Source organism: Aquarana catesbeiana, linkage group LG01 (genome assembly GCF_042186555.1).
Source record: "Aquarana catesbeiana isolate 2022-GZ linkage group LG01, ASM4218655v1, whole genome shotgun sequence".
NCBI classification, from domain to species: Eukaryota; Metazoa; Chordata; class Amphibia; order Anura; family Ranidae; genus Aquarana; species Aquarana catesbeiana.
This window is the reverse complement of record NC_133324.1, coordinates 556938623-556962713: the sequence shown is the minus strand read 5'-3', so window position 1 is coordinate 556962713 and position 24091 is coordinate 556938623. Positions and strand designations below refer to the sequence as shown.

The window sequence follows — 24091 nt, the reverse complement described above, 5'->3', positions numbered from 1 at the left end:
AATAAGGTTAAAGAAAACTTGATGTTATTACATTAACATCGCTCATTAAAGCTTGCAATTGTTCAAGGTCAAGCAGGATCCCTTCTCTGAGGCATGTATGATGAACACACGCTTTGATAAATGGGGTCCTCAAGTGCGCTGAAACATTTCCCTTCTTTGTAATTTAATGCAAAACTAGAAAAGACATTTTTTGTTAACTGGTAAGTTATTTGTGAGTATATTTTTCCCATCCTTCGAAAATAATCTTTACCTCCTCTTCTGTGTGTTGCTGACCTCATTGCTCTTATGTGCTAACCCATCCACCATATTTTACTAGACATAATTCACTGACCTGCAGGCATACAACATCTGGCCCTTTAAAGAGCAGTTCAATTTAAACAAAGTCTTTACAAGAATATGGAGTCTAATGTTGCTGACCTCCATTTTAAAATACAGGTTGTATGCTTCTGGCTTCACTGTTTTTAAAGCTGAAAGGCGAACCTTAATTGAGTAGAAGCCAAAAATAATCATCCAAGAATTGCAGAATCATTTAATCTGACTTAACTCAAATTCTGAAAAATCCTATATATGATTTGTGGTTATGATACAGGAAAAGGGATTGATACAGAGTTTATTTTCTGACTTTTGTTTCTAGTTTTGAGATTTTTTTTTAACATTCACCAGCCTGAATATAACCCCTCTGAATTTTGTTTTTATTCATCAATTGCAAATAATATGCATTGTACAATAATATGCATCTGAACTGTACCAAAAAACAGAGATACAGCTTAAAAGGATTTTAAAGAAAGAAGAGAAAACACAATTAATCATATAGTATTTACATCTTTCACGAAGAGAGATTCTTCTTTGATGTAATTTTCTTTTTACTCTTAGGTATACATTGGTCTTAAAGTACTGTTTATCTAAACCCAGGAACAAAAATGTAATATTTTGCAGCTTTCCAGTCTTTAGATGTGGTGGCTGCATTAATTAATTTTTCTTACTTTTTTTTTTTTACAATAATTTTAGAAAGCTTTATTTTAGATCTTTCCTATACATTTTGAGGTAGACCCTACCAGCAGTTTCTAAAACTAACTGCTGTGTGGTTGGTTCTGCCTACACTATATCCGTCTAATGAGGCTCAGTGTTGTAATAAGAAAATATACTGCACAGTATCACTTTTAAACGCTTCAGCCCCGGAAGATTTTACCTCCTTCCTGACCAGAGCACTTTTTGCGATTCGGCACTGCATCACTTTAACTGACAATTGCGCGGTCGTGCGATGTTGCGCCCAAACAAAATTGACATCCTTTTTTTCCCAAATAGAGCTTTCTTTTGGTGGTATTTGATCACCTCTTCGGTTTTTATTTTTTGCGCTATAAACAAAAAAAAGAGTGACGATTTTGAAAAAAAACGCAATATTTTTTACTTTTTGCTATAATAAATATCCCCCAAAAATATATTAAAAAACTATTTTTTTCCTCAGTTTAGGCCGATATGTATTCTACATATTTTTGGTAAAAAAAAAAATAAAAATCGCAATAAGTGTATATTGGTTCGCTTGCACAAAAGTTACAGCGTCTACAAAATAGGGGATAGTTTTATGGCATTTTTGTTATTTTTTTTTTACTAGTAATGGTGGCGATCCGCAATTTTTATTGGGACTGCGACATTATGGCAGACACATTGGACAATTTTGACACATTTTTGGGACCATTGGCATTTATACAGCGATCAGTGCTATAAAAATGCATTGATTACTGTAAAAATGTCACTGGCAGGGAAGGGGTTAACACTAGGGGGCGATCAAGGGGTTAATTGTGTTCCCTAGTGTGTGTTCTAACTGAAGGGGGGAGGGGACTGAGTAGGGGAGATGACAGATCGCTGTTCATACTCTGTATGAACAGACGATTAGTCACTTCTCCCCTCAGAGAACGGAAAACTGTGCCAGATCCTGGTTCTCTGGGTGCCCCAAGCAATCGCGGGAGCCCGGCGGTGATCGTGACCAGGGGGCACTCGCATCGGCTCTGTGGGAGAGCAGGGGGTGCACACCCCTAGTGGCCACATGGCGAAGTGACGTTACATAACGTCATTTTGCCCAGCCATGTCATTCTGCCGCAGTACAACTGCGGCGGCTGGTCAGCAAGTGGTTAATGTGTGCCTGCGTCTTAGTGAGTATCTCACTAAAGATGAAATGCTTCCTGCAGGTGGGTTAGTTTCTTTTTTCATGCTAAGTAGAATTTCTACAGGTACAGAAAACTAACCCTTTGATCCTGATAGAAGTCCATTGTTATTGTAACTTCCTGTGTCAGTACATTTTTAAATTGAGAAAAACAGACTTTCAACCATTTTGTGTACAAAGATTTTTTTTTCATGAGTATCTCAATGTCTCAATGTAGCATTGTAAATGTGGACATAGTGACAGTTTAATGCCTATTTTACACTTTTGGTTGGAGGGCAGTAAAGACATGCAGAATCTTTTTAATATTTTTTTTTTTACATTAAAATATATTTTGCTGTTTTACTTTTTTTCCCCAAATGTTTCTGTCCCAAGAGAGTTGATAATATCCCTGTGTGATAGTATACACAGGTGGAGAAAGGCCCATGTTATGAAGGCAAAGATTTAAACAGTCACAAAGGTTATTTTAACCCTTACATCAGGGGTAGGCAACCTCAGCCCTCCAGCTGTGGTGAAACTACAAGTCCCATGGGACATTGCAAGAACCTGACAACCACAGGCATGATTGATAGAGGCAGAGGCATGATGGGATTTGTAGTTTCAACACAGTTGGAGGGCCAAGGTTGCCTACCCCTGCCTTAAATCATCCTTTTTTTAACCCAGGCACCCTGGAGTGCTTTCAGGTTTCTTCAGGGATGCCTAAAAATGGCTCCAAAACTGTATACAAGCCAGTGGGTGGATCAAGCCTGCCTTTTGGTTGCACAAAGCCACAGGTTTTCATTGTGCACCATTGCATAGTGTTCTTGTTTGCCCCTCTCTGTAAGCACTGGAGTCACATTAGAAACTGAGGGAGAGGATAAACATTGGAATACTAGTCAGGACCAGTGTGAAAAGTTTTATTTGTTTCGGAAGAATAAATGACCTCTCATGTCGGGCGTCCTATGTTTGTGGATGCCTTTGCATTATGTAAAACCATTCATTTAGATTTTTTTTAGAATGGGGTGCCCTGAGAGTGTGCATAATTTTAAAAAGCGCCGTTACTGAAAAAAGGCTGAGAAACACTGCCTTAGATTACTGGATAGTGTATAGATGGACAACCATGACATACTGAATTTACGTCAATGAGTGAGTCAATGAAAAGAGGAACACTGAAAATATTTATTTTCAGTTAAGAACAGGATTGAACTTGGGGTACAAAAGATGTAATATTAATAAATAGAATAATGCATTAATGTTCTTTCAATACATAACCACTGACATAGTTTATAAATGTTTATTCTTTTTTCTTGACAATAGTTCAATGATGTATTCACATAAAAAAAACAGCAATACATTATTAACATGTTATCTGAGATTTTACAAGATTATGGCTCTCTAATGCTTTGGCCTAAATATCAAACAAGCTTCTGGCAGTCAACAGCACAAAAAGTTCTATTTATTTTGCAGGAAAGCAAATATATTTTTATCAAGCAGTTCTACATTGTATGCATAATATTTATACGACAAAGTGACTTCACCTATGCTTTAATTACTACTGTCATAATCAGCAAGAGTTACAAAAGAAACTTTGGGACAAACATACACAAAAGAGATGCCCTTAGATCCTCTACAAGTATGTGTCAAGAATTAATGTTCGCATTATTAAAATAATCACTGGACAATGATTAATAATAATAATTATTAATAATAATATAAAAATGCCAACACTGCCAGAAGATAGCTGTAGTGTCAAAATAAACAGAATATTTAAATAAAAAGTGTAGAAAATTTTGGCAGTCTTTTGGGATGTTAAGCACACTAGGATTGCTTTATGATTTAAAGTGGATGAAAGCAAGTTCTTGGGGAGTATATGGAGTTACATGGCAGCACTTTAAGGCTACATTAAGACAACCGAATATGTGTGGCCAGGGGCAGCTGCGGTAAAAGAATTAGTATATCCTTGCCAGTGGTTGTAAATGCTGCTTGCACATGCATCAGCTGTCAGTGGCGGCTATCAGATTTGTACACTGTGCAAATCAATGGGAGGCACTGCTGCTGGTAAAATGTAACTGCTCATCCAATGCAAATAGAGCCCCCAACTGACTCTGGAGGCACACTGGCCACAGATAATCTGCCAATGTGTTGCTGTATTCAGAGGAGTTTAACCATCTCTGATTGCAGCAAACTAGCCATAGATATACAGCCACCTTAATGTAGCCTAAATTATTTCCTATTTACTGCCCAGTAACTAAAATGTGAACTGCAAGTAGCCACACTCAGTGGAGATTGCATGTTTGGTATACATCCTTTTCTCTAAAACATACAAAGCATTCACAATCACATTAATATTGACTAAGTATGTAGTTACCATGGTGATAAAACATATGCCATTCTGCAAGCATTGTACAGCAAACAACCTTCACTGCTGTGTGTTTGCAGGGGAAAAAACAAACAGGAACACAATGTAGCTCCTAAAGGTGTTCTTACATATTAGCATAAATCTTGTATTTTGACATGCAAATGAGGTATGCATATATTCCCATCCATGCCTACAATATACCTTTATAAGTTAGGTAAGTTACTCTAGTATACAATAGACAGCAAGCACTATACTCTCAGCATTTATTTACACTGCTAGACACATCTATTAGTATAAACTGGGAGTATACTGCTAAACATTTTTATTAGTATGACCGAATAGGAGAAGATAGAAAGGATTTATATGGATGGAGCTGTACTGTGTCACGCACACAAAAAAAAATGGATTCCCTTGGAGCCTTCAGAGCTACTTTCTCTCTCACTCTAGAAGTCCATTTCAAATCCATTTCTTATATAAACATGTATATAGAAACCCCTAATATCATACATATAAACTAAAATATAGCCTACAGCCTGATAGGCTTTAGGCTTCTCTCTTAGGATATAACCATACATGTGCAAACAAAAGAAAAAATATATAGTTGCGCTATTAAAGACAAAAATTGTATAAGTAATAGCAGCCAGCATCAACAGTGTAGTAAACCGTGCAATGAAATACAAATTAATATAAATGCAGCGCTAAGTGTTACAAAGAACGGGGTGATAACCTGCCACCCTGTATATAGTATAAAGTTACTTGTGGTAGTGATTATATACCAAAGCAAATGAAGTGAAGGAACAGTCACCAATAACTGGAGAAGGTGTCCATAGTAAAATAAAAGTTCATCAATAAATGGAGCATAGTATTTCTCATGGGGAAAAGGGGAACATATGTGGGTGATGCTCTTAAATAAATCAATAAGTGGTCTTCATGTATTCAGGGTCCACACCTAAGTAGCAATGGCAGAAGAAGTGAATACGCTTACCAGAGGGGAGGGACACACTCACCATACGGCGGTGTATCATTCAGGCTTATGGATCAATCGATCCTGAGGGTGCTTGCTAGAAAGCACTGGTGGTGTATTCCAATGGTCCCATCCGGAGCAACCGTGGATGGATGGTGGTGCTCGGATCCCCAGCGGATAGATGGATTCACCTTCACAGAGAGCAGACAGCTGGAGCATGCAGATTCCACCGCACAGGATATCAGATCATATGGAGAAAGAAAAAGGTCTCCACATAGTGCATGAATCCAGTATAAAAGGTTTATTAAAAAACGCCAGGGAGAAAAAAAATATATACAGACACCAGATGTAGTGAATAGTAATAGTGATCACAAATGGGTATAAAAATCACGTGGTAACAGGGCACAAATGGCTCAGCAACCCGACATGTTTCGGACGATGGTCCTTCAACTGGGGCATACGGTGGTGTGGAGACCTTTTTCTTTCTCCATATGTTCTTATATCCTGTGCGGTGGAATCTGCATGCTCCAGCTGTCTGCTCTCCGTGAAGGTGAATCCATCTATCCGCTGGGCATCCGAGCACCACCATCCATCCACGGTTGCTCCAGATGGGACCATTGGAATACACCACCAGTGCCTTCTAGCAAGCACCCTCAGGATCGATCGATCCATAAGCCTGAATGACACACCGCCGTATGGTGAGTTTGTCCATCCCCTCTGGTAAGTGTATTCATTTCTTCTGCCATTGCTACTTAGGTGTGGACCCTGAATACATGAAGACCACTTATTGATTTAAGAGCACCCACATATGTTCCCCTTTTTCCCATGAGAAATACTACGCTCCATTTATTGATGAACTTTTACGTTACTATGGACACCTTCTCCAGTTATTGGGGACTGTTCCTTCACTTCATTTGCTTTGGTATATAATCACTACCACGAGTAACTTTATACTATATACAGGGTTAACAGGTTATCACCCCGTTCTTTGTAACACTTAGCGCTGCATTTATATTTATTTGTATAACCATACATGGCCTAGTAGAAGCAAGTAATGCTACATTTGTGAGAATGCTTTTGTAATGTTTGAGCAACAGTGAATTTAGCAAGCCATTGATAACGAAAATTTCTGAGCTTCTCTAGCGGCCAGTATTACATACAGAGATTTTGGGGTTGATTTACTAAAGCTTATAGGCTGTTCAATCTGCAAGGGAAGCTTCACGTGCAAGGGAATTTGCCCAAGAGCTTAGAGTGAAGGAGAAGTTTTACTATACAAGAAATACCCAATCAAATACAAGGAAAATATAAAAATGGGATTTTTGCTTTCACATGTTTGGATGATGGAAATAAGCAGAGCTTCACCACATTCACTGAGCTCTGGAGAAAACTTCTCTTGCAAAGTGAACAATCTAATTGTAGAAGTATTTTTACAGCATGGAACAGCAGAGTTATTTTTATAGTCCTTGAGAAACCCCTAAAATAAGGTTGAACATTGTGAGGATTTACCAAAAGAAATTAGTTAGGCTTGAAAAATGTATTTAATACCCAAAGTTAATATACTGTATGCTTGACCCGCTACCTAACATTAATCTGCTCTATGCAATATATACATATTCGGCATGACCCCAAAAAAATCCAGCATTTGAGAAACCTTGCACTAATTTCTAAATAGTTCAGCTTATACTTCTATAGGAATATTGGTCAAGTTCTATTTTTATTACTGCATAGTAAAAAACATACATAGCCATTCAGCTGCTAGGATCTCTGTAATTGATGTTTGAGTGTTAAAAAAAAAAACACCAGCAAGGTTTTAACTGTTTGGCCTCCTCCCAGAAGTTCTTTTTTTAAATGTTAAATAATTATAACTCTTAGACCATCCCTATCTCTCAGATGTCTTCTTGGTATGACCGTAACTCAGCCTGCATAAAGATATTGGATGAGTTGATTGAAATGACTTCTACCATTTTAGTTATGTAGATACTCAAGCATAAATATGTAATCAGTAGCAAAAATTTAATCCAGTGTATAGAGTGTGATACAGTTCAAATGCAAAGGTTATATGCAATGCAAAGTAAACTCTCTATAGCAAATAAATTACCAATATTGTTTGCTCTTTATAGCATTTATCTTACAGTCACTAAAATAAAATAAAATCTTTTTGCTTAGGAATATGAATCTCCCGTCCTAAAATGCATCTAGGCAAGTTCGATGTGTTTAAGTGATTGGAGTTAGAAGGCACAAGTACAGCAGCTAACAGAGGTATTGTGATTAATATTAAAATAAATAATATTATTAAACAATTATATGGGTTTTTTGTAAAAGGAAGTGTCCAGCATGAAATTGGTAGTTATTTTAACCTTTTGAACCTTCAGCAGAACAAAGGAAAAATGTGTTCTTTACTAAACAAATATCATTTCAGCCTTTAGTAGTTCATAATAATAATAAAGTGAAAATGAAATAGGGAAAGGGGGGCACATTAGTCTTATAAGCAGAACAAGGAAGATGGACCTTAAAACAGTGGTAATGGCATTAACAGCTATAGATGTGCTTTAAATATTAGTATACATAATATGTTCATATACAGAATAAAAGTATAACAGTATGATAAAGTGTCAAGTAATTCACTGATGAAAGAGATTAGAAATTGACGAGAACTGTTCTTTTCTACAAATTTGAGAAATCTAAAAAAGGATGACACCTGGAATTTGATTCGTTTTTAAGGAAACCAATAAAATTCCATTGCATGATTTTGAATAACCTTTATAACAATCTCCTAAATTTTTTTTAGAGTACCTAGGCTAATCCATATATGGTTAGTTCTTTTATGAAATCTTTAGTACCACATTATTATATCTACCAGGCAACACTAGAGAGAGCAGTTAGGGGTTAAATGAAGAGTCCCAATGTACATGAGGTATGGGAAGAAATGCGTATACATTTCTTAAAGACAGAAGAGGACTGAATTTTATTTTTTGACTGAATGTAACTAGAACATTGCTGAAACTGACGTTCTTACTACTGGTAGCAATAATTAAAAAAGTATGTTGTACAGAAGGACCCCAGTCCATAAGAAAGACATATGGGAACTTTAATCACTGAAAAAAGACTAATAAATCTGTAAGTCTTACACAAAGTTCACCATTTTTTTACAATGAAAAAAGTTCCCATAAAGGGTAACTCTGCAAATGTATTTAACTAAATAAGAAGTCAACATAAAAAAATCGATTCTGTTATTTAAAAAAATGATACAAATGCAATGACTAAATTATCACTTAGAATCCCAAAGTATTGACACACCCATCTAAAAAAGGTTGAACACCACTAGACTACATCACACCTTGAACTACAACTTAGTAGGTAGGTCATTCATACCCAAGGGCCCACATATAAAAGAGAATTCTTTTGTGAGAGTTGCACTAGTTTTATCATACAAAGTCTTCACTTTAAATGATCTAGTTTCTTTGCTGATATAGAAGATTCACATACTCACGTCTTTTCAAAAGAGCCTTCTTGTAACACAGCAGGATGCTAAACCAGTTTGGAGAAGAAAGACTTATGGTCTTTAAAAAATGAGGCTGCGTAGTAGTGTGAGTGAATCAACCTGAGCCATAGCTGTAACTGACATCTTAAATGTTGATTACTTTAATAATGTTACATTATTATATTATCATTTTATATATAAAGCACATACACTTTTTAGCGCTGTACAATAACTTGATCTTGTCATACATCAGTACAAGATACAAACTGGAAATTTTCAATGTACTGTGGGAAAATTGCATCCATGAAAACCTCTGGAATATTTTTTTTTTACAGTAACTGACAAGGAATCTTTGACTCTCTACAGTATGCACCACCAAGCTCTGACCATTTGTGGAGCAACCATTCCAGATGCTTTGCAAAGAAAGGAAGCAAGACGAGCACTGTTTATAAAACCAGTATGACAAGACAATTATCCCCTTTAATTCTGCAGGAGACTATAATGCAATGTAGTGCACACCCCCTGTAGTAGTAAAGGTTTAAAGACAAACATTTTAGATTATAGTTTTGCCAAGGTCCACTTTCACTGGCAGTGGCCCAGCCTCTTCACTCTCTTCAGTTGGGCAGATAGTAACTGCAACAACAGGTGGCAGAGGGAATGGTTCTGGCTTTTCCATGTCTTCTAGGTATTCTTTGTCACCGTTTATGCTCAATGGCTGGTAAAAAGCAAAGCAAATGTTAATCTTTTTTCCTTAATTAAATAGAGATTCTGACAGAGCTTCCTATTTTAGCACATACAATTTTTTTTATATATATAATATTTCTGACAATAAATTAAATGTATGTGTGTTTATATTTGTTTATGCTTTAGCGCTAAAAAGGCAGATCCACGTACTTTATGGGTGAAACTATCAAGTCATAGAAGGGAATAAAAAAAAAAGTCCACAAGGACTTTGATGTGAGTTCATACAAATCAGTGAGAGGACAAAAAACTTCAGAGACCTCAATTGCTCAGGTTAGGCTGCTCACAACAGACAAGGCTACTCCCCAGTAGAGTGGGTACCCCAGCAGGTTACCAGAATAAAGCATGCCCTAATTCAGGGGTCTCCAGTTCAGGAACTACAATTCCCATCATGCCTAGTCATGTCTGAATGTCAGAGTTTTACAATGCCTCATGGGAAGTGTAGTTCCGCAACAGCTAATGGAAGGAGCACCAGACCAATGGATAAAAGTTAACAACATGGACTCATAGTAGAACTTTCCTTTGTTGATGGCTCACACAGATACTGCTGGCCAGTTACTCTCCTGTTCCAGCAATTAGATTCCCTTTACAGATTCCCACAGGAAAGCTCTATTTTGAATCATGGAAAGTACCTATCTTAAATGAAGCTCTGATGAAATGAGAGCTTTTTTCTGACCCACAAAATGTGTTAGATGTTTTTTAGTATTCAGGAATAAATTAATTTGGACTCTTTGGTCGGGTGCTCCTTCCAATACGGCTTGCTTTTTTTCAAGTCATCGAAGAGACAGTCTGGGTGGGGCTGAGCTGAGACCTATATTGAGTCCTTGCTTTGTTTTTTTTTAAGGATCAACAGTATTAAACCTTGGGTCAGTGGGCAGTGGTTGTCATTTTTGGACAAGTTTGGACACTTACACTCAGGCACCTTTAGGCACATTCCCCATGTGGCATTCCCACCCCCTCCAATAAAGCCTCAGATTGAGGAACATTTTGTTATCTTAGCCTTGGATGCTAGAAGTTTTTGTTCTGGCACTGATTACCACACTTTAAGTTATCCAAATGTTTGGTCCATAAAAGAACTGCAAAGCCCAGTTGTTTAACAGCTATGTAAAATAAATCAAAATCTACATTTGAGTGTCAAACTTGCTGAAGCTGTTATTTTTCTTCATTAAATGTACATTATAATTTCATTGAAATCTTTATTACTCTTTTGAAAAAAAAATTATATTAATAGGTATATTAAAACATAATAGATATCTGAGGTGTCAAAACTGTTTAACATGTATAATTGTAATTGCTACAGTGTAATCTCCTTGGAGACATAGCAGGAAGTGAGAGGAAATATCTACAGTTAGAAGAATTCCTTAGGCTTTATTCACACAGGTGGTGGCAGGCAGACACCAGCAAGAATCAGCAATTATTGCTACCAGATAAACTAGCTGCAAACACACAGTGCGTGAACAGCTATAGCCCTAAGCGAAATGGGCAGATTTATACCATGTACCCTGTACGAATCAATGGTTGGCACTGCCAATGTTTACATGTAACTTCTCATCAAAACTAGATATCTGGCTGGTAAGTTGACTCACTGGCTTCAATCCTCACTGAATCACTGACCCTGCCTAAACAATGCTGAAAATCACAAAAATTGGAAAAACTTCCTTATATGCGCAGGTGTTCCTGGTCAGAAGTTTAAAATACAAGACCAATAGGTCAGCATGACGACAAAATAAATTCAAGAAAGCATTTAAGAAAATAATTTTTATGCAGTCATAGTCTCTATTTTTCTCTCACAACTAGATTCCAATAACAGATTTATTTTTGCAAAAAACATATTTCTGGAATAAGAGAAGCAGCGATAAAGATGGATTTGCTTTAAAATATTTAAAAAAAGGTCACCAATTATCCCAAAACAAACACTTAAGAATTAATCATCAGCATGTCATTATCTACATAAAATATCAGAATAGAGTACCATACCTGTGACTTAACATGCTGATCAGGTGCAGTCACCAAACTAGCACAGCTGAGCCAGAGCATCACCATAATAGATAGGAACAAACAGGCAGCCAGTATCCATCGTGGTAATCCAGATCGCCTGCAAGGAAAAAAATTCAAGAATTTATTAAACCTAAAACCATCTACATTTATTTTTCTACTGGACAATAAAAAAAAAGGGTTAGTACCTCAAGCAGGTTTTTTATTACCTCTTTTCCCAATACCAGTGGGGCAAGATGAAAAAGAGCTGATAGAACAAAAAAAACATGTTTTTCAATAGAGATGGGAAAGGTTAGAACCACTGAGGATTTTGTTTTGTTGTCTTTGTCTTCTGACCCTGATGTCAAAAGAATAAAAAGCAAGGGGAAATCTCCCCAGTGTAATCAAAGACAGCACTAAAATCTGACTGAAGTTTTAACACGCCCTCACACTACACAAAACCAAGGTGATGGGCAAATTCCATACAGTCATACTCAAAAGTTTGCATACCTTGGCAGAAATTGTGAAATTTTGGCTGATCGTGGCAAAAAACTGTCTTTTATTTAACCACTAGGCGTCTGCGCTATAGCCGACAGACGGCTACAGCGTGGACTTCATGTGCCGGGAGGGCGTCCCTGGACGTCCTCCTGTTTACTTCCGCGAGTCGGGGAAATTCTGTGTTGGCCGTGTCCCTTGGACACAGCCAATCACAGATCGTGCTAAATGGCCAATTACAGCGGCCATTTAGCACTGAGAGATGATCTCATATGTAAACATATGAGATCATCTCTCATTGCCTGCTCTCCCTCCATCTGTCCCCAGTGCCACGTATAAGTGTCATCAGTGCCACATCAGTGTCACGTGTTATAAGTGCCACCTATTAGTGCCATCTGTCATCAGTGCCACATATTAGTGCCATCTGTCATCAGTGTCACATGTCATCAGTGCCACATATTGGTGCCATCTGTCATCAGTGTCACGTGTCATCAGTGCCACGTATCAGTGCCATCTGTCATCAGTGCCACCTGTCAGTGTCACGTGCCATCTGTTATCAGTGTCACGTGTCATCAGTGCCATGTATCTGTGCCATCTGTCATCAGTGTCACGTGTCATCAGTGCCACATATTAGTGCCATCTGTCATCAGTGCCACGTATTAGTGCCATCTGTCATCAGTGTCACCTGTCATCAGTGCTATGTATTAGTGCTATCTGTCATCAGTGCCACATCAGTGTCACGTGTCATCAGTGCCACGTATCAGTGCCATCTGTCATCAGTGCCACGTCAGTGTCACGTGTCATTGTCCTGGTGCTTTAGGGCCTTCAAAAGTGTAATAGGTAGTCAACAAGTTAGATGTGTAATTTATGCTCCTAGAACACGTGACGGTGCTCCCTGCATGTTTGGCCTCTCTATGTGGCTAGGCTGTGAAAAAGTCCCACACATGTGGTATCGTAATACTCAGGAGGAGTAGCAGAATGTATTTTGGGGTGTCATTTGTTGTATACACATGCCATGTGAGAGAAATAACCTATTACAATGACAATTTTGTAGGAAAAAAAATCTTCATTTTGCAAAGAATTGTGGGAAAAAATTACAACATCAAAAACCTCACCATGCATTTTACTAAATACCTTGGAATGTTTACTTTCAAAAAAGAGGTCATTTGGGGGGTATTTGTACTTTCCTGGCTTGTTCAGGTCGCAAGAAATGAGATAGGCCACCAGTACATCAGGTGTGATCAATTTTTTATGATTTGCACCACAGCTTGTAGACTCTCTAACTTTCACACTAATTATCCACTAATTTGGGTTATTTTTACCAAAGATATGTAGTAGTATAAATTGTGGCCAAAATTTATGAAGAAAAATTAATAATTTGCAAAATTTTATCACAGAAACTAAGAAAAATGCATTTTTTTTTCAAAATTTACGGTCTTTTTTCATTTATAGCGCACATAATAAAAAAACCCAGAGGTGATCAAATACCACCAAAAGAAAGCTCTATTTGTATAAAAAAACGGGACAAAAAAATCATTTGGGTACAGTATTACATGACTGAGTAATTGCCATTCAAAGTGTGAGAGCACTGAAAGCTGAAAATTGGTCTGGTCACGAAGGGGGTTTAAGTGCTCAGTTGTGAAGTGGTTAAAGCAATCACATGAAGCCATTTATTATCACATAGTTTTGGATCCTTTTTAAATCATAATGACAGAAATCACCCAAAGGGCCCTGATAAAAAGTTTACATACCCTGGAATGTTTGGCCTTGGTACAGACACTTAATGAAACTTTACAAAGATGGAAATGATATAAAAAAGAAATCCAAAGCCTTGAATATGCCAGTCAGTACTGTTTAACCACTTATTAAGAAGTGGAAAATTAGGGGCTCTTTTGATACCAAGCCAAGGTCAGGTAGACCAAGAAAGATTGCAGCCACAACTGGCGGAAGAATTGCTCAGGATACAAAGAAAAACTCACAGGTAACCGCAGGAGAAATACAGGCTGCTCTCCCAAAAGACGATACGTAAACAAAAAAAGCTGCATAGCTGAGCTGCCAGAAAGAAGCCTTTACTGCGCCAATGCCACAAAAAAGCCAATTGGGCATGTCAAGGTGTTGTTGGGCATATTGTAACCAGGCTTTTTTGTGGAACTTGTACAGTAAAGGCTCCTTTCTGGCAACTTGACCATGCAGCTCTTTTTTGTTCAAGTATCATCGTATTGTGCTCCTTAAAAACAACCACACCATCTTTTTCCAGCGCAGTCTATATTTCTCTTGAGGTTACCTGTGGGTTTTTTTTTGTATCCCAAACAGTTCCTGTGGCAGTTGTGGCTGAAATCTTTCTTGATCTACCTGGCCTTGGCTTGGTATCAAGAGATCCCCAAATTTTCCCACTTCTTATAACCCCTTCCCGCCGACCGTACGCAGATATGCGTACTCGGCTTTCCGGGGTTATACCGGGATGATGCCCGCAGCTGCAGGCATCATCCCGGTACCGTTGTTTACAGCGGGTGGTCGGCTACCCGAGTATAACAACCGATGCGGCTAAAAGCCGCTCGGTTGTTATACCGGAGGAGCGGGAGGGGACATCCCCCCTCCCCCCGCCTCCCGCCGCTGTTACCGGGCCTCCCGTGCGATCGGGAGGCCCGGTGTCCGTTCGGCTGCCTTCGGCAGCTGGGGGCGGGCTGGAACGAAGCTGCGAGCGACTTCGTTCCAGCCTTCTTGTTGTAAACGCGGAAGCGACGTCATGACGTCACTTCCCGTTTACTCGGCTGCCAATGGCGACGAATTTAAAAAAGTACACAGTATTCAGAATCGCCATTTTCGGCGATCTGAATACTTTGAAGTGTAAAGGAGGGATGGGGGGTCTTTTAGACCCCCCATCCCTCCATAAAGAGTACCTGTCACCACATATTACTGTCACAAGGGATGTTTACATTGCTTGTGACAGCAATAAAAGTAAAAAAAAAAAAAAAAAATTTTAAACACAATTTATAAAGTACAAAAATAAATAAAATAAATAAAAAAAAAAAAAAAAAAATTTTAAAGTGCCCCTATCCCCGCGAGCTCGCGCAGCGAAGAAAACGCATACGGAAGTCGCACCCGCATATGTAAACGGTGTTCAAACCACACATGTGAGGTATCGCCGCGATCGTCAGAGCGAGAGCAATAATTCTAGCCCTAGACCTCCTCTGTAGCTCAAACCTGGTAACCGTAAACATTTTTTAAAACGTCGCCTATGGAAATTCAAAGGTACCGTAGTTCGTCGCCATTCCACGAGTGCGTGCAATTATAAAGGGTGACATGTTTGGTATCTATTTACTCGGCGTAACATCATCTTTCACATTATACAAAAAAATTGGGGTAACTTTACTGTTTGGATTTTTTAAAATTCATGAAAATGTCACTTTTCCAAAAATTTGCGTTTAAAACACCGCTGCACAAATACCGTGTGATAAAAAATATTGCAACAATCGCCATTTTATTCTCTAGATTCTCTGCTAAAAAATATATATAATGTTTGGGGGTTCTAAGTAATTTTCTAGCAAAAAATACTGATTTTAACTTGTAAACACCAAATTTCAAAAATAGGCTTAGTCATGAAAGGGTTAAACAGTACTGACTGTCATATTCAAGGCTTTGGATATCCTTTTATATCCTTTTCCATCTTTGTAAAGTTTCATTACCTTGTTACGCAGGTCTTTTGACTGTTCATTTATACCTCCTCTTGGCTCAGTGTCTAGCCTGCTTAGTGCGTCCATGTGAGAGCTAACAAACTCATTGACTATTTATACATAGACACTAATTGTGATTTAAAAAGCCAAAAATGTGGGAAATTATCCTTTAATGGCCATTTTAACCTGTGTGTGCCACCTTCTGTGTCTGTACCAAGGCCAAACATGGTACACGTTTATCAGGGCTATTTGGGTGATTTCTGTTATCAATATGATTTAAAAAGGATCCAAAAAAACTATGTGATAATAATTGGCTTCATGTGCTTGCTATCCTTAAATAAAAGACAGTATTTTTGCATGATCAGTCATATTTTCAATATTAATGCCAAAATTTCACAATTTCTGCCAGGGTATGCAAACTTTTCAGCACAACTGTATATAATTCCTTATTAATAATGTGGCTCAGTAATGCATTTTACTGACATAAGCATGGCTTCACCTTATACCAAAAGAATGTTATTGTTAACTGACCAAGTCCATGAGGGATCACATTGCAAAGAGTTGGCTTGGGGGTTGTCTATTCCTTATACACAAGTCTCAGTATCACAGCCCACAATGGAATAAGTTTGTCTCACACCAGAGCGTGCAAAACATGCATCTGTCTGATTACCTGGCCATGCTGTATGAAAAGCAGATGGGACTCCATAGCAAAACAGGATCTTTAGTTAAGTATGCTTGTTATATTTTCTAATATTATCTGTATCTGTCATTACTTTTAATAAATGTTATACTTTTAAGTATTTGTGTGATCTCGCTTTGCACATATCGAGCACCACCCCAAAAAATGTGACAAAACACAAGGAAAAAAAAAAGATTTGGCTGGATTTTGGCTTTTGGGTTTAGTTTTGAAGGACATCATAACAGTTGGTCTTTTAGACCCAGTCACTTACAGTACAACCTAAAGCTTTCCACTCTAGTGTAAATAAAATTCATAGATGCTTCCATTTTGTTATAGATACACTCATTATATTTGTCAACTAGCAACATTTGAAAAACTAGGTGGTTCCAGCAAGAAGCAAAATGAAAAATGAAAAGAAAAGGGAAAAGACCAATAAGGCATATCTGATATATAAAAAAGATTAATTTAGTATATATAATAAAAATGAATCAGTCACTAATAAATGTCTGGTGAGCTTTTACGAAACCATTGGTAATCTGTCATATGTGTACCAATTACTTGTCCATTGAAACTGTAAAATAAATAAGGGGGAGGGTTCTCCAGATATCTGTGCCACTAATGCTTAGTGCATTCCACAGGCCACATGCCTGTACAGCAATAGACTCTGGGTAATGCTTTTTTATTTATGAGAATAAAGCACATGACCTTTTTTTTACTATATAATTAACCACTTAAAAGGAGAAGTCGAGCCTAAACTTTTTAGGCTGGGCTTCTCCTAAGGGCCGGTTCACACGGGGGGCGACTTGTCAGGCGACCTAGCCGCCTGACAAGTCGCCTCCCGTTCTGTACAATGGAACCGTTCTAATCGGAGCGACGCAAGTCGCTCCGACTTAGAAGAAAGGTTCCTGTACTACTTTGGGGGCGACTTGCATAGACTTCTATACAGAAGTCGTCTTGCAAGTCGCCCCGGCAGTCGTGTGCAGGTCGCCTCGGTGAGGCGACCTGCAAGTCGTGCCGCCTCTGGTGTGAACCGAGGCTAAGGGTCACAGGAGTGCAATCCGTTTTGCACTCCTGTGAACCGTTTTCAGCAGAGAGCGGTCTGAAGTCCACTCTCCGCTCACGTCACTGCCATCAGTCGAGGCAGCGAGTCATCCCGACTTCCCAAGTCTGGATCCTCCAGCTGCTTTGATTGATGGCAGTCTCAGCGAGCCGCTGAGAAGCTGAGATGGCCTCTCCCCGCCCCTCCACAGCTCATCGCTCCATTGAGCATGGAAAAGCAAGCCAGGAGCGATGCTGATTGACAGTCAGCATCGCTCTGCTCTGGGAGGAGTGAGAACCAAGCCATCAGCGGTGTTCAGTGGCTTGGTTCTCAGTGCAGAGACGTTGGGGGACAGCTGCAGCATCAGTCTGATGCTCCAACCACCGAAGTATGATTAGAAAAAACAAAAAACGAAAAAACCCATACTTCTTTTTTAAGGCCCACCCTATAGCAGTTTTACTACTACAGGGCAGCACCTGTGTGCCGGATCACATTATAAATATATATATAAAAAAATATATATATATATGTGCTCTGACTCTTCCGGGTAGGGGGCACGCATGCGCGGCGATGGTGGATTGCTTCCACTGTGATTATACACAGCAGAACCTGATCAGTGGGCGCACGGTATCTGATGTCTACTGAACCCACCAATCGTTAGGCAGATCACAGTTCTTGCTCTCTGCCTATGTGGACAAGGCAGATTGCCGTTCTGACAGGAATTTGTGTCCCTGGAATAAATACCATCTCTTCCGCTTAAAAAGCACCATACACAGTATAGTAAAACATTGGCTAGGCACACAGTTATCCCTTTGATCGCCCTTGATGTTAACCCCTTCCCAGCCAGTGTCATTAGTACAGTGACAGTACAAATTTAGCACTTGATCACTGTATTAGTGTCACTGGTCCCCAAAAAGTGTCAAACGTGTCAGTTAGTGTCAGAATGTCTGCTGTAATATCGCAGTCCCACTATAAGTTGCTGATCGCCACCATTAATAGTAAATAAAAAAAATGAGAATATCCCATAGTTTGTAGATGCTATAACTTTTGTGCAAACCAGTCAATATATGCTTATTGGGATTTTTTTTACAAAAAAATATGTAGCAGAATACATATTGGCCTAAATTTATGAAGAAATGTTATTTTTTTTACTTTTTTTATTGCATGTGTTTTATAGTAGAAAGTAAAAAATATTGTTTGTTTTTCAAAATAGTTTACCTTTTTTTGTTTATAGCGCAAAAATAAAAACCGCAGAGGTGATCATATACTGCACCACCAAAAAAAGCTATTTGTGGGAAAAAAGGACATACATTTTATTTGGGTACAGCGCTGCATGACAGCGCAATTGTCAGTTAAAGTAACGCTGTGCTGCATCGCAAAAAATGGCCTGGTCATGAAGGGGGGTAAATCTTCCAGAGGTCAAGTGGTAAAAGAACAATTCTAAATGTAATATACATTTTTTTAAGGTTTTACTTGACTATCCTGATTAGCTCAGGCTCAACATACTATTATTATCTGCTCTCTAGATAGTAAAAACTTTTTCAAAAACTTCCAAACTCCAGCTGCATCATAAATTTGTATCATCTCTTCTTACTTGGACATACACCCAAGAAAATCATGTTCAGATTGTGGAGTTTCCAAATGGGATAACTTGTGTTTTATTCTGGATTCCTTTCCTGAAATCTTCTCTACTTTTTCTCGGATGCCTGAGAATAAAGAAAAGTAGTATATTATTGTTTATTGAGAGCATATTCATGAAATATGAAAATGTGACATTTAATGGATCTTTTAATAGGGTGGTACATAAGTGCAGTTAAAACATGGCAAATAATCACATGTTTTTCGTCATCTACTAACAAGAAACTGAAATATGATTGCTATGTGCTGATACTTAAGATGTCCAGCTTGCTCCTGTAGTGATTAACTGTAGCTTACATGTAAGGGTACCATGATAAAGATTAGAAATAATTGTAGTGTCTGGTTTTAGGGAATTGTTTAATTTAGACATGTTTTCAGTGTGTGTTGAAGGCTCCACACCAAGAATTATCATTCATTATTCATCATTATCATTATTCATGCCAAAAAGGAATGTACTGGATTTGATGATTTTTTTTGCATATTTCTCACACTTAAATTATTCAAATCAAACATATTTTATACATTACCCAAAGATAACCCGAGTAAATCCAAGATGCATTTTTTAAATTATTATTTTATTTATTAAGGGGAAAAGCTATTTAAACCTGCCTGGCCCTATGTGAAAAAGTAATTGCTCCCTCCCATGCTGAATCATGAATTTTTTGGAAAGCTGAGTTAAATTTCACTTGCCACACCCAGGCCTGATTACTGCCAGACCTGTTGAATCAAGAAATCACATAAATAGAAGCTGTCTGACAAAGTAAAGCACACTAACATAGTTACATAGTTAGTCAGGTTGAAAAAAAACACAAGTCCATCTAGTTCAACCATAAAATCAATCAATCAATCAATCAATAAAAAAAAAAAAATCATACAATCCCATATACCCAATCCTATACACACAGTTGATCCAGAGGAAGGCAACCCCCCCCCCCCCAGAAAAGCATTATCCGATTTTCTACAGCAGGGGAAAAAATTCATTCCTGATCCCTGAGAGGCAATCTATATTATGTACATTTAGGAAAGAACCCAGGCCTTTCTTAAAGCAATCTACTGAGCTGGCCAGAACCACCTCTGGAGGGAGTCTATTCCACATTTTCACAGCTCTTACTGTGAATAAACCTTTCCGTATTTGGAGATGCAATCTCTTTTTCTCTAGACGTAAAGAGTGTCCTCAGTGTTGACCGTAAAGTGAATAACTCAACACTAAGTTCACTATATGAACCCCTTATATATTTATACATGGTGATCATATCCCCCTTTAATCTCCTCTTCTCAAGAGTGAATACATTCTCTAATCTTTCCTCATAGCTGAGCACCTCCATCAAACTCTTATCAGTTTGGTTGCCCTTCTCTGCACTTTCTCCAGTTCCCCGGTTTCCTTTTTGAAAACTGGTGCCCAAAACTGAACTGCATATTCCAGATGAGGTCTTACTAATGATTTGTACAGGGGCAAAATGATATCTCTCTCGAGTCCATACCTCTCTTAATACAAGCAAGGACTTTGCTTGCTTTGGAAACCACAGCTTGGCATTGCATGCTATTATTGAGCTTATGATCTACCAAAACCTCCCAGATCCTTCTCCACCATTGATTCCCCCAGTTGTACTCCCCCTAGTATGTATGATGCATGCATATTCTTAGGCCCCAAGTGCATAACTTTACATTTATCAACATTAAACCTCATCTGCCACATAGTCGCCCAATTAGACAGTGCATTGAGGTTGGCTTGTAAATTGGAGACATCCTGTAAGGACGTTATTCCACTGCAAAGCTTGGTGTCATCTGCAAAGACAGAAATGTTAATTTTATTCTCAGACCCAATATCATTTATAAAGGTATTAAAAAGTAAGGGTCCCAGCACTGAACCTTGGGGTACACCACTGATAACCTTAGACCATTCAGAGTAAGAATCATTAACCACTACTCTCTGAATTCTATATTTTAGCCAGTTTTCTATCCATTTACAAACTGATATTTCCAAGCCTGTAGACTTTACCTTACACATGAGCCGTGTGTGGGGAACTGTGTCAAACGCTTTTGCAAAATCCAAGTATACCACGTCCATCGCCACCCCTCTGTCCAAGGTTTTACTTACCTCCTCATAAAAAGAAATCAGGTTTGTTTGACAACTTCTGTCTTTCATGAATCCATGCTGTCTGTTGCTTAAAATATTTTTTTTCCAGCAAGAACTTGTCTATGTGATCTTTTATTAACCTCCCTGGCGGTATTTCCGAGTGTGGCTTGGGGTGGATTCTCAGTACCAAAAGCGGTAACCCTGAGCCACACTCAGGATTGCATCACAGGATCCAGGTACAGTTACTTACCTTGTCCCCAGGATCCTGCGATGTCTCCCCGCCCTGTGTGCGAGCCGTGTCTCCACTCGATGTATCACAGCGCCGGGCTCCGTTCCCTGCGAGCGTTGCGACGCACGGGGACAGAGAACGGCGCCAAATTCAAAAAGTGAAACACACACACAATACATACAGTACACAGTAATCTTACAGATTACATTACTATATCAAATAATTTCACATCCCTTTTGTCCTAATGGTTTGTCCAGTGCACTGCATGCAGTTTTATATTATAAATACTGTTCTGTCTGCCTGGAAACTGGAGATTTTTAGACCAGCTAGAAAACAGCGATAATAAATTAGAATCACTTGCAGAACTGAGCAATAGTGATTTGTGGGGAAATTCGTCATCAAACACTGAAAGTAATGACAGCGCCATTTCTGCAACTGAGCAAATTTCAGTGTTTTTGATTTGATTACATTATTGATTGATTTGTAATATTATATTATTTGTTATAATTATTTATAGTTATTTATTATATTATAATTTATGATTTTGCGTTTCAAACTTTATCATACCCGGGCTGTCTACTAGACTCTTGTTTGGACAGATTTAAGTGTGTTATTCCTAAGAATTACAGGCCTACATTATAAAACGCCAAATTTCCATGCAAAACAATGTACCGCTTTGAGCATCAAAAATCTGAAATAATCATACCGCCAGGGAAGTTAAACTCTCCAGTATCTTCCCGACTATAGAAGTTAAACTAACAGGTCTATAGTTACTTGGTAAAGACTTTGTTCCCTTTTTAAATATAGGCACCACATTGGCCCTACGCCAATCCAGTGGTACTATTTCCGTCATTAATGAGTCCCTAAAAATAGATACAATGGCTTTGAAATGACAGAGCTCAATTCTTTTAGGATCCATGGGTGGATGCCATCTGGTCCAGGTGCTTTATCTACCTTTATTCTGTCTAAATATTTCTGGACCATATCACATTTGAGCCATTGGGGATCATTTGGGGCTGTGTCACTACCACCCCCATTATGGACATGACTCCCCTATGCTCCTTTGTATACACAGAGCTGAAGAAAGTATTTAATAAATTTGCTTTCTCTTTGTCCCCAGTCACCCACTCTAGATTATTTTGTAAAGGGCCTACATGCTCAGACCTGACCTTTTTACTATTAATATATTTGAAGAACTTTTTGGGGTTTGTCCTATCATTTGCAGTCTGTTGTTTGTTTTAAATGTTTGTCTCCTTGATTTCCTTTTTACATATTCTGTTATATTCTTTGTAACATTTAAACGGCACTAGTGTTCCTTCATTTTTATATTTTTTAAAAGCTATTTTCTTATTGGTTATAGTCCAAGTCCTGGAGAGCAGCCCTCATCCTTGGAAAATTTGCTCTCTTGAAGTTGTGTTTTTATCTTTCCTGTATGTGTTTCTTGCTTACAGCTAACATCAAATGAAATCATGTTATGGTCGCTGCTACCAATATGTTCCTTTATATGAACATTAGTAATAAACTCTGCATGGTTTGAGATTACCAGGTCCAACAGAGCATCATTCCTGGTTGGGGCCTCAATAAACTGGACCATAAAATTGTCCTGTAATAGGTTTATAAATGTTTGCCCTTTAACTGTCCCAGCAGTCCCATTACTCCAGTCAATTTCTGGGTAGTTAAAATCCCCTATTATCACCGTCCCAGCCCTTGCAGCCCTTTCCATCTGTGCAAGGAGCTGAGTCTCCACCTCCTCATTAACATTGGGTAGTCTATAACAAACTCCAATGATTAACTTTGAACTACGCACATCTATATGCAGTTCCACTCATAATGCTTCAGACTCATCACACTCTCCATCAACCAGGTCCTCTTTCACACTCACTTTGAGATCACTTCTCACATAGAGACAGACCCCGCCACCTTTCCTTTTTACCCTGTCTCTCCGAAAGAGTGCATAGCCAGGAATATTAATAGCCCAGTCATGTGAGGAATGAAGCCAAGTTTCAGCAATACCAATTACATCATAGCTCTCCTCGTGCACCAGAGCTTCCAACTCACCTATTTTGCTTGGCAGACTTCTGGCATTGGTGAACAAACACTTTAATGCATTATTACGTTTTGCTCTGGTGTTTTTCATATCTTGTTTAGTAGTACCAATGATACTATAATTTCCAATGGTTGATTGCAACATGGGAACTTTCTTGTCACCTGCCATAACCCTCCCCCATCTATCCCCATTCCACCCTCCATTAATGTCTGACCCTTAACTGACCTGTCTGCCTGATGGAATTTTAGTTCACCCTCCCCCCTTAATCCTAGTTTAAATACTCCTCCAGCCCTCCCATAAACTTCTCCCCAGCACAACAGTCCCCCTTCCATTCAGGTGCAAACCATCTTTAGCATATAGGTTGCACCCCAATGAAAAGTCAGCCCAGTGCTCTAGAAACCCAAATTCCTCCTCCCTACACCAGGTTTTTAGCCAGGCATTCAGGTCTCTAATCTCCCCCTGGCTTTCCTGTGTTGCACATGGCACAGGCAATATTTCAGAGAATATCTCCATGGAGGTCCTTCCCTTCAACTTGCACCCTAGTTAATTAAATTGAT

At 38.6% G+C, this 24091-nt stretch overlaps 1 protein-coding gene across 1 annotated transcript in view; it reads right to left on the bottom strand.

The window, feature by feature from the left end:
* Positions 1 to 7246: 7246 nt before the first annotated feature.
* Positions 7247 to 24091, bottom strand: part of TMEM59L (transmembrane protein 59 like) — a 147505-nt gene continuing 130660 nt past the window's right edge. The window contains exons 6-8 of the mRNA XM_073596036.1: positions 19138 to 19249; positions 11660 to 11777; positions 7247 to 9656 (exon numbers count right to left, since the gene is read on the bottom strand). Of these exons, the coding sequence (XP_073452137.1) occupies positions 9495 to 9656; positions 11660 to 11777; positions 19138 to 19249 (392 nt within the window). The 3' untranslated portion in view covers positions 7247 to 9494. The remainder of the gene's footprint in view (positions 9657 to 11659; positions 11778 to 19137; positions 19250 to 24091) is intronic.